Here is a 12,026-nt window from a genome sequence, read left to right on the forward strand (position 1 = left end):
CGTGGTAATTTGAGTTAACTTCCTGTCGGCTTGAACCAGTCTTGCCAATCTCCTCTGTTCTCATTAACAAGGTATTTTCACTCAGAGAACTGCCGTGCACCAGATGGTTTTTTTTTTTGGTTTCTCACACCATTCTCTAGAGATTGTTGTGTATGAAAATCAGGAGATCTGCAGTTTCTAAAGTACTCAAACCTCTCCCATCTGGCACCAACAATCATTCCATTGTCAAAGGCACTTAGATCACATTTCTTCTACATTTTGATGTTTGGTCTGAACAACAACTGAATTCCTTGACCATGGCTGCATGCTTTTATGCATTGAGATGCTGCCACATGATTGGCTAATTAGATATTTGGATTAACGAACAGATGTACAGGTGTATCTAATATAAAGTGGTCACTGAGTGTATGTTGCAATGAAATGTCATATGTTCCTGCTAATGTTATCCTCCAGTATTTGAATCTACACTTTGCTTTGATCCTGGCATACTTTGGAGTTCTTCTGAATTCTTAAGAATTCAAAGAATTTAAGAATCAATAAACATTGATCGTGTGGATAGTCAGAAGCTTTTTTCTCAGATCTGAAATGGCTAATATGACAGGGCACAGTTTGAAGGTGCTTGGAAGTAGGTATAGAGGAGATGTCAGGGGTAAGTTTTTTTACACAGAGAGTGGTGAGTGTGCAGAATGGGCTGCCAGTGACGGTGGTGGAGGTGAATACAATAGGGTATTTTAAGAGATTCCTGGATAGGTACATGGAGCTTAGAAAAATAGAGGGTAATGGGTAACCCTAGGTAATTTCTAAAATAAGTACATGTTGGGCACAGCATTGTGGGCCGAAGGGCCTGTATTATGCTGTAGGTTTTTATGTTCTGTGTTCTCTTTCCAATTCTAATTAAAAGAAAACCCATCCTCTTCTCTCTGCAGGTGAAATTGCCAAATACCTGCATCAGGAGAAGGAGCAGGCAGCGTTGTTGATTCAGAAGGTCTGGCGTGGATACAGGCAGAGAAGCTGCTTCAGACAACAGAAGCAGGCCCTTAAAGAATTCAAGGCAGCTGTTATCGTCCAGAGAGCAGTGAGTGTCTTTTAATAGATTCAAGAACATTTTGGTTAACTGTGAATAGTCATAATTGTTTTATTTCTAGGATCAGCGAAACAAAAGCAAAATGCTGGACGAACTCAGCAGGTCAGACAATATCTATGGAAAGGAATAAACAGTCTGTGTTTCAGACTGAGACCCTTCTCCAGGACCGAAAAGGAAAAGAGTGTACAAGCTAAAAGATAATAGGTGAAGTGGGGTGGGAGGGTATGAAGTGAGAAGTTGAGAGAGGATAGGTGGAAAAAGTAAAGGGCTGAAGAAGAAACAACCTGATAGGAGGAGAGAGTGGACCATGGGAGAAAAGGAAGGAGGAGTGACCCTGGGGGTTGGGGGGCGATAGGCAAGTAAGAAGTAGTGAAGAGGTAAGAGGAGAGCCAAAGTATTTTGCAGTGAGGATATTGAGCAGAGATTGTAGGGAACCCTTACTTATATTGCTGCACATCTGCTTGCTCCAGGCAATACTTCAAGAACAAAGTTCATTTTATATTAAAAATAAGCATCATTTTATAATTATATTTGCCAAGATTTAACATTTATTACCCATCATTGTTTGTCCCTAAAGAGGTGATGCCTGCAGTTCTAGTGCATGATGCTCCAAATTTTGGCCAAGAAGACCCACCCCTGATTAAGTCAGGATGGTGGGTGACTTGGAGGGTAGCTTGATGAGTATGGGTGGGAGACATTGTGGGCTTAGGAGCTCATTTTGACTTTCATTGCCTTCTGATTTGCAGTCATGTGTACCTTTTGTGACCAAAATATGTGTTTTAACTCAGAGTTTTATGAACTGATAAATGGTACACAACAGAAAGCCATTCTGGCAGTTTAACTTGTAATGCCACAAAGTGACTAATCTGTAGTGTTCTATGACTATGGTTGGTCATGCAGAGTGTGGTACTGAATTTTCAAAGAGGCTATGACATTATATTGTGATTATTTTGGAAAACCGGTGATCATAAAGGAATTTTTTTTAAATCTTTGAATAAAGAAGAAAGGAGGTAGGAAAAAGACTTGCATCGTCTGTCTTTCACAGCTCCAGTAAGTGCTGAGTTTTTTTTGAAATATTTAAATACAAGATGTTATAAAGTAGGAAATCCAACAACTGATTTACTCAAGATTTACACAACAGCTTAATTAACAGAGCAAACTTACACAAACAAGAACCTGACAATCACTATATAGTCTGATTTGTTTATAAGTTAAAACAGAATACTCAGCAGATCAGGCAGCATCTTTACTTTATTATCACCAACAATTGATACTAGAGCGTACAATCATCACAGCGATATTTGATTCTGCGCTTTGCGCTCCCTGAAGTACAAATCGAAGTAAATATAATAAAAATTTAAATTATAAATCATAATTAGAAAATAGAAAAGGAAAGAAAAGTGCAAGTCAGGTCCGGATATTTGGAAGGTACAGCCCAGATCCGGGTCAGGATCCGTTCAGCAGTCTTATCACAGTTGGAAAGAAGCTGTTCCAATCTGTAAGGAAAGGAACAGAGTTATAATTTATTGATGACCTTTTGCATTTTAATTATATTGGTTGAGGGATAACTATTGGTTAAAATACAAAAGAGGTACCTCTGCTTTTTGTCAAATTAGTGGCAAAGGGTTTTTTTACTTCTATCTCAAAAATCACTTCCAAAATGCAGTGCTATCCTAAATTATTCTGCGCAAGGCTTTACAAGTTCCAATTCATCTGGGTCAGAGATGTGAGTGTTACTAACCAAGATACAGCTTAAACTGGAAATCTGAGGTTAAGGCAATCGACGCACATGTCCAGTGATTTATTCAGATTCATGTTAGTTTATTGTCATATACACTAGGGTGAAATGAAATTCCTTGCCTGCATGAAACTCTCAGTAAACAGAATGCATAATAAGTACAACAACAAATATACACGGCATACTATGGCACTTTTTGAACGGATATGGAGATAGAATGGTCAATAATCCATCAGTGTAAACAATGAGTCTCAGAAAAGTAACATGAAATATTTCTCATTGTTTCAGGTGCTGAAGTTCCTTGAAAAACGTAGAAATCTGAGAAGAGATATTCTTGCCTGGCAGGGACCAAAGGGCCTGACAGAGACACGGAGACAAGAACTGCATTCCAAAGTTGAAGAGTATGTCAAACATCATTCGGTGAGTTTTGGTTTGACTCCTAAAACTTATTTGTAAAATCTGAATGAAATTCATTGATCTCTTTAAAAAGGAGCATACCTGTAAATCCTCTCAACCCAACCAGCCCACCTTATTCAGGAATTTATTTCCAGTTATTTTGTTATGTCTGTATACCACACTCACTTATCTTATCAAGTATAAAGTCTCTGGAGCAAAATATACAGCATTAATAGTGCCTACAGTATCCCCATTAAAACAAACTAATCTAATTGATCCAAGGTTTACAGTACTTCAAATATGGCAGCCTACCTGGGTATAGTTAACCATATGTTTAGGAACCAGAGTGGTGCAGCCAAGAAATGGCCTATGAAGGCAAAGCCTAAAATTTGAGAGATCAGAACAATTTGCCACCATTGTAAAATACATCTAGAAAATACTGACTAGTATAAGGCATACTGATTTTCATTCATATACTTTTATTGTGGGTTACTATAATTCTTATTGAGTGATCACCACTCCAAATTTTAGGAACCTATTCAAGATTCAATATTGTTTTTTGTCATGCTTCAATAGATGAGTGTAAAGGAGAACAAAACGATTGTTACTCCAGATCTGATGCAGCAATAAGCATAAAGAACACGCAATATATAAATATAAAAGCAATCCTATAAAACACAATATACAGTAAATGTTTAAGTGTGGCCATATATGCATACATTAGCTTATATACAGTAATTGATTGTATAGTATGTACAGTACATAACATGATGCTAAGCACAGGAATATCTGTACATAAGGTGACTAATAAGAAATGACAAGAAAATCTTCCCCTCCGCCATCAGGTTTCTGACTGATCCATGACACAACTTTGTTATTCTATTTTATTGCACTATCAATTTATTTTCTAATCTATAGTCAGTTTTTCATCTTTGCACTGTACTGCGGCCCCAAAATAGCAATTTTCACAGTGTATAGTACTGCTTCATGTTTTGTGTTAATTTAATAACTGGTATGCATTGACTGACAATCAAATCATTACTGAATATTGGAGCATTTTCAGTTGAGTTCTGCAGCAAGCGATCATTCTTGTCTCTCAATGTAAACCTGCCTTAATCTGCAAAGCCACATTACTGTTTGATCCTACTTAATTACTGTGGGTTATCAATAGGACACCTTCACTATGTATTCTGGTTAATAAGTTAGTGCACCTGTAGTTGATCACAGCATTTTAACCCATGTCTACTTATAGGTTCCTCATGTGTCAGAGGAAAGAACGAAGGAACGACATGCCCAGGCCCAAGAGATGCTAGGTCAGTACCTCATAAGAAGAAATCTGGAGAGAAAATCAGAGCTGCGCCAGGAGGCACTACTGGCCCAGATTAACACAGACATTGAACTCCTGATGAGTAAGTAAGAACACAGAAATATAGAGCCAATATGTGTCTGTTTAGTTCCCAGTTCATCTATTCCATATAAATACTGTTCCCTGTATTCTTAACAGGTCTTAACAAAAATGATGGATTGGTTGTCCATAGTATCCAACACTGATGGTTAAATTTGTTCATGTCTTTGATGATGTGACCTGCATGAAGAAACCTGTGCAAGAGAGCTTTTAAAGTAGAAAGGTCATTGCAGTGGCTCAGTTCCAGTCTTTTGACCTGAGAGGTCTGTGTCCAGTGGTAGGACTATTTGTCACAACTGGGGTCTTCCTCAGTTGCAGTGGATGACCATGGCTTCTGTGCCTCATCATGTCCTTTGCTCTCCACAAAGCATTGCAGATCCTCCTTCCTGGCCATTGGATCTCACTATTCATCTCATCCACCCAGTCTGCCAGAACTGACTTTACATGCTAGGTCAGACATGTCCCTATCTCATGGGGTATAAGGCCCACTGGCTACCCTCAACTGATTTAGTCTACCTGTACAAAAATACACCAATCTTAAAAAAAAACAGTTGATTATTGGAGATAATGGTCAAATATGAAATGAGAGTTTGTTCATAGACTGGAGAACAGTAAATACAGTCCCTTGTAAAAGTATTCAGCCCCAATCCTTTGTTCACATAAATGAGTATTACCCAAAGGATTTTGATCAATTTAACTGGGAATTTTTATTTGTGAATTACGTGCTCTTCTTTCACAATGGAGCTCAAAGAAATAGGGGAAATAATTAAGCATGAAAAACTAAAAATTCAAAACCTGAAATGTCAGCTGTTCAAAGTATTCATCCCCCTTTCCTCAGTACTTAGTTGAACTATCTTTCGCAGCTATTACACCCAGTAGTCTTTTTGGATAAGTCTGTATTAGCTTTACACAACTTGATTTGCCCATTCCTCCTTGCAAAATTGCTCAAGCTGTGCCAGGTTAGTTGGGGAGTGACTGAACAGCAATGTTGAGGTCTTGCTGGAAATGTTAGATTGGTTTAAGGTCAGGATTCTGACTGAGCCACACAAGGACATCAATTTTCTTCTTTTGAAGCCACTCCATAGTTGCGCTGGCAGTTTGCTTTAGGTCATTGTCCTGCTAAAAGATAAACTTCCTCCCCAGTTTAATATTCTGGCAGAGGCTAGCAGGTTTTAATCCAGGATCTCTCTGTATTTAGCAGCATTCATCTTCCCATCAATCCTGACCAGATTGCCAGTCCCTGCAGCTGAAAAGCATTCCCATAGAATGATGCTACCTTCACCATACTTTACAGTAGGGATGGTGTTATCCGGTGATGAGCTGAATTAGATTTACACCACATGTACAGTGGTACTAGACGGTTAGTGATCCCTGTAGAATTTTCTCTATTTCTGCATAAATATGACCTAAAATGCAACAAAGGTCTTCACGTAAGTCCTAAATCTAGACAAAGAGAACCCAATTAAATAAATAACACTAAAAACATTATATATTCGGCCCTCCTTATCCGCGGGTTCCACATACGTGGATTCAACCAACTGCAGAGCGGGAAAACCCAGAAGTTCTCTCTCCAGCACTTTTTGTTTGAGTATGTACAGACTTTTTTTCTTGCCTTTATTCCCTAAACAATACAATATAACAATTATTTACATAGCATTTACATTGTATTAGGTATTATAGGTAATCTAGAGATGATTTAAAGTTCAGGCAGTCTTTAAGTGGATTTGTACGTAAGTCGGAACAGGTACATCTGGTATTATTTAGCGTCAGTCAAATGTTTATCCTAGTATATAGTATATATTTTACCTTTCTATGCATATAAAACACTTAAGAAACATGTATTTCAATAATTAAACCACTGTGTTGCTTAGTAATAACTGTAGCTTTCATTAGGGCAGGGCCTTTCACATGCTCCATTATTCTCACTTTATCCTTTCAAATTGTTCCGATCGTTGACCGACTGTAGCCCAACGTTTTTCCAGTGACCGATGGCGTTTCACTTCTTTCTGATCGCTTTATTATTTCCGCTTTATTTTCAATTGTGATCGTTTTCTGTCAACAAAACAGAAACACTGGATTAAGCAGCAGCCACAGGCGGCAGATCCTGAGCTCCCCTTGGCCCTAAAGTCCACCCACACTGAGACATAAGGGACTTGAGCATCTGTGTTTTTTGGTATCTGCGATGAGGGGGGTCCCGAAACCAATCCCCCATGGATAAGGAGAGCCAACTGTACTTGTTCATTGTTTTATTGAGAAAAATGATCCAATATTACATGTATTTGTTGGAAAGAGTATGTAAACCTCTGGGGTAATGCCTTCTACAAAAGCTGTTTGGAGTCAGTTATTGCAATCAATGAGATAAGATTGGAGGTGTGGGTTGTAGAGATGGCCTGCCCTATAAAAAGATACACCAAGTCAGGTTTCTGACAGAGCCTGCTCTTCTCAAGAAAGATCTGATTATGCGCACTATGCCTTGATCAAAACAACCTTCAGAGGACCTTTGAAGAATAGTTGTAGAGATGCATGAAGCTGGAAAGCATTGCTAAGACCTGAGTGTTCATCAATCTACAGTAAGAGAAGCTGCCTACAAATGGAGGGAACTCAGTATTGTTGTTACTCTCCCTAGAAGTGGACATCCTGCAAAGATCACACCAGGAGCACAATGTGCAATGCTGAAGAAGGTGAAAAAGAACCTGAGGGTAACAGCAAAAGGCCTGCAGAAATCTCTACAACTTGCTAAACTTTCTGTTCATGTGTCCACTATAAGAAAAACACTGAACAACAGTGGTGTTCCAGGAGGAAAGCACTGCTCTCCAAAAAATAACAATGTTGCAAAAGACTACCTGGATGTTCTACAACATTTCTGGGACAATGTTCTGTGAACAAATGAGACTAAAGTTGAACTTTTTGGCAGAAATGTACACTGCATTGTTTCAAGGAAACAGTACTGCACACGTAACACCAAGACCTTGTCCCAACTGTGAAGCATGGTGGAAGGAGCATCATCGTTTGTGCTGCTTTGCTGCCTCAGGGCATGAACAGCTTGTAATCGTTGAAGGAATAATGAATTCAAAATTGTATCAAGACATTTTACAGGAGAATATCAGGGTAGCAGTCCATCACCTGAGGCTTAATAGACGTTGGATAATGCAACAAGACAATGATCCAAAAGACAAGAGTAAATCAACAACCGGATGGTTTAAAAAATAGAAAATTTGTGTTTTGGAATGGCCAAGTCAAAGTACTGATCTTAATTCTAAAGAATTGTTGTGGAAGGACCTGAAGCAAGCTGTTCATACAAGGAAGCCCATCAACATCCCAGAGATGAAGCTGTTTTGTAAGGAGGAACAGCCTAAAATTCCTCCAAGCCAATGTGCAGGACTGATCAACAGTTGCTGGAAATATTTGGCTGAAGTTATTGCTGTACAGAGGGGGGTCACACCAATTACTGAAAACAGGTTCACATACTTTTTCCAACAAATACATTGGATCATTTTTCTCAAAAAGTAAGTGAACAAGTATAATGTTTTTTGGATTATTTATTTAGTTGGGTTCTCTATCTAGCTTTAGGACTTGCATGAAGATTTGATCACATTTAGGCCATATTTTTATGCAGAAATAGAGAAAGTTCTGTAGGTTCACAAACTTTCTAGCACCTCTGTACCACTTGGAGGTCTAAAAGTTCTATCTCATCGGAACACAAGACCTTCTTCCACATATTTACTTATCTTTGAAATGATGCTCTGCAAACTCTTCACAGGCAAGGGTATGTTCCTTTTTTTCTAGCCAAGGCTTCTTCCTTACCACTCTTCCTTTGTGCAAGACCTTAGAGATTGTGGAGCAATGAACTTCATCTCCAATGCCTTCAAAATGATGGCATACAACATATATTTTGATTATAAAATTAGTTTGACTTTGATCAGGGTTATGCAGATTGGTTCAAGAACCAAGTAGTTGAAGCTGTTCTTGAAACTGGAGGTGTGGAACTTTAGGTTTCTCTATCATCAGTCCAGTGGTAACTGCGAGAAATTGCATGGCCTGGGTGCTGAGGGTCTTTGATGATGGATGTTGTCTGCTTGAGGCAGTGCCTCCTGTAGATGCTATCAATGGTGGGGAGGGATGTGACTGTGATTTCTTGGGCTGTGTCCTGAGGTTGGAGTAATTTACAGTTCAAATGATTGATTTTGTGGATCTTCGTATTGTGGATACGAAGATCTTTTGTGGATCTTTTGTGTTCACTTGCTTAACCTGGATTTCATTTGCCTTTTGCATCCAGATGCTCCCAGTTTAGAGGAGGCCACAGAGAAGGACACAGAGCTTTTTAACTGCAGATCTACTCCTGTTGCGGCAAGAGCCAAACAGTCACACAATGCAATGCTGCAGTTCACACGAGGGCCCTGGTGGAAGAAACTGGGCGACGAGCTCCAGGACCCTGCAGTGACCTATACCGACGATGCAAATTTTGATCTTGTACTGTGATCATAAAGACATGAGCAGAGAACATCTCACACCAGCCTAATCTGTGAAGAAATAGGATGTGCAAGGCCTAAAATGTTGTCCCATGTAGTTGGCAGGCACTGCCGTTCTTCTTCATGTATGGAAGTTGTAAAGTGAATGGGGCATGGTCAAAGAGCCCAAGAGAGATGGGGCTCAGCAACCATGGTTGCTTAAGTTAATTGGGATCGGACAGCTGAGATTCATGGGAAAGGTTGATCGAATGTGAATCTGGAAAGGGTTAGGGAACCTGTGAAATATTTCTTCATATGTGGATTGGGGAAGAGCCATGGAAAGCAAAGTATTTATATAGAGCAATACACAAAATTGCTGGAGGAACTCAGCAAGTCAGACAGCAACTAAGGAGGGAAATAAACAGTTGACATTTTGGGCTGAGACCCTTACCAAAGCTGTTGACTGTTTATTCCCTTTCATAGATACAGCCTAACCTGCTGAATTCCACCAGCATTTTATGTGTGTTATTCAAAATTTCCAGCAACTACAGAATCTTTTGTGTTTATATAGTGTGTATTATTCAAGGGTAGAGGCTGTTATGAAGCAGGAAAGGTAACCAACAAACTCCCTCAAGCAGCAACTGTCCCTTTTTTTGGCGTTAATTAGAAGGCAAAAGTTATCTGGGAGTGCTTCCTTTCTGCTCCTCCCTCTGTGACAGTAGATGTTATATAAATATACAACTTAATGATAGCTGGGGACTCAGTACACTTTTCAGCCACAAGTGGGCACCTCCATCAACATCTCATATACCACAAAGCAATAGACAAGTTATTCTTTTGACAGAAGGATATGTGTTAATCCCTGTCATTGGGCACTAATTTAACCAATGACTAAGTTGATTCAGCCATGGCTGGGGATTTAATAGAGGTTCTCACAATGACAGAGATGCAGACATCATAATACAGGCAATATTCTATATTAATATAGATTCAAGCAAGCAAACAGCACAGTTTGCACTGACATAAGGTTTCGAAAATGATACACATCTGGAATGGGAAATGGAGTCGTAGCCTTGATTTAAGACTCATTGTGGATTTCTGTGACAAGGGAAATATGTCTGGGTGAACTTTTACCAGTTGAGTGACTTTCTATGTCCTCATGATTTTATACCTCAATTAAAATAAAAATACTTATTTTATTCTATTTCTCCTATCTGTAGTGATATCATTAATCTAGTAATCTGAAGAACTCTTTACTGGCAGGGAGCTTTGATTAAAGACTGTATTGGACAGGGCTCACAGGAGTATTCAATGCACAACATTTAATGGTATATTTTGACTGTGCAACTGTTTTGGCTGTTTTCAGGAAACTAATTATTGTGGTGAATCCCTCCCAGGAATTCACTGCTTCAAGATAGTCTAGCCAGCAAGTCTGCTGGAAGGAGATGGGAGAATTACACTATACATTTCCTCCTCCATTATGGAATACATTGATCTCTGCATGGTATTCATGTACAGAACAGTAGTGTAGCGATTAGCATAATGCTTTACAGTGCCAGAGACTTGGGTTCAAATCCCACCACCAACTGTAAGGAGTTTGTATGTTCTCCCCATAACTGAATTTCCTCTGGGTGCTCTGGTTTCCTCCCACATTCCAAAGATGCACGGGTTAGTAAAGGTTAATAAATTGTAGCTGTGCTATGTTGGCACCAAGAGCAAGGCCACAGTGTGTTGGTCATTGACAGAAATAACACGTTTCATTGTATTTTTCAATGCTTCAATGAACATGCGACAAATAAAGCTAGTCTTTATCTCCATCTCCTTTAAATTCGGTGTAGTCCAAATTACATCTGGTGTGTAGCCTATCAACAAGTAATCTGTTGGTCCTCCATTTAACCTGTCACTGGGATGTCCAATGGGAAGCCTTGAAAAGACTACCCATAATTAATTTGCCAGAGTTAGTCACCCAAGCAACAGCAAAAGCTGGGAAGGGGAATTTGAGAACTTCATTGATGATTGACCCAGAAACTGGAAGCTGAGAAACAGCTATGTGAGCTGACAAAGGTGGAATCTTATGTTACAATGAGTTTGGCAAGGCAGACCGACACCACCATCAAGAGAGAAGACATTGTTAAATTTCAAGTTTTTGCACAAAGTTAACCCCACTAAACTGTTGAGGCCAGAAGTCCAAGACCAAAGAAACATGAAGGAAATAAGAAAGTTCTGGTCCCCTTGTGTGGATGTGGAAGCTTTAGAGGAGATTTACCAGGAAGCTGTCTAGATTAGTGTGGCATGTGGCCAAGTGGTTAAGGCGTTGGACTGGCGATCTGAAGGTCATGAGTTTGAGCCCCAGGAGGCAGCGGTTGTGTCCTTGAGCAAGGCACTTAACCACATATTGCTCCAGTCCAACCAGCTGAAAATGAGTACTGGCAAAATCTGGGGGTTAACCTCGCAATAGACTGACGTCCTATCCAGGTTGGGGGAGGGGGGAAGTCTCGTACTCTCAGTCGCTTCACGCCACAGAAACCAGCATAAGCACCGGCCTGATGAGCCTATAAGGCTCGGGGCAGACTTTAACTGTCTAGATTAGAGAGCGTGTTTTAAGAGAATAGATTGAGTAAGTTAGGACAAGTTTGTTTTGGAGCAAAGAAGGATGAGACATGACTTGATAGAGCTGTACAAGATGATAAGAGGTGTGAATAGAGAGGGCAGCCAGAGACTTCTGCCCAGGGTGGAAATGGCTAATACAAGGGAGCACAATTTAGGGGGAATGTCAGAGGTAGGTTTTTTCTCCCCACACAGAATATGGTGAGTGTGTGGAACACCCTTCCAGGGATGGTGGTAAAGTCAGATACAGAAGGCATATTAAGAGACTTAGATAGGCACATGGATGAAATAAAAGTGGAGGGCCTTGTGGATGGGAAGGGTTAGATTGATGTTGAAGAAAGTTAAAAG

The 12,026-nt window shown here is 39.7% G+C and overlaps 1 protein-coding gene across 1 annotated transcript in view; it reads left to right on the forward strand.

Annotated features, from left to right (window-relative positions):
• iqcb1 (IQ motif containing B1) overlaps positions 1–10,888 on the forward strand; it is a 73,410-nt gene extending 62,522 nt beyond the window's left edge. Inside the window, exons 11-14 of the mRNA XM_059967650.1 lie at positions 927–1,075; positions 3,111–3,242; positions 4,471–4,627; positions 8,900–10,888. Of these exons, the coding sequence (XP_059823633.1) occupies positions 927–1,075; positions 3,111–3,242; positions 4,471–4,627; positions 8,900–9,102 (641 nt within the window). The 3' untranslated portion in view covers positions 9,103–10,888. The remainder of the gene's footprint in view (positions 1–926; positions 1,076–3,110; positions 3,243–4,470; positions 4,628–8,899) is intronic.
• The last annotated feature ends 1,138 nt before the right edge of the window (positions 10,889–12,026 follow it).

The sequence above is a fragment of the Hypanus sabinus genome, chromosome 4, assembly GCF_030144855.1.
Source record: "Hypanus sabinus isolate sHypSab1 chromosome 4, sHypSab1.hap1, whole genome shotgun sequence".
In the NCBI taxonomy this organism is placed as follows: domain Eukaryota; kingdom Metazoa; phylum Chordata; class Chondrichthyes; order Myliobatiformes; family Dasyatidae; genus Hypanus; species Hypanus sabinus.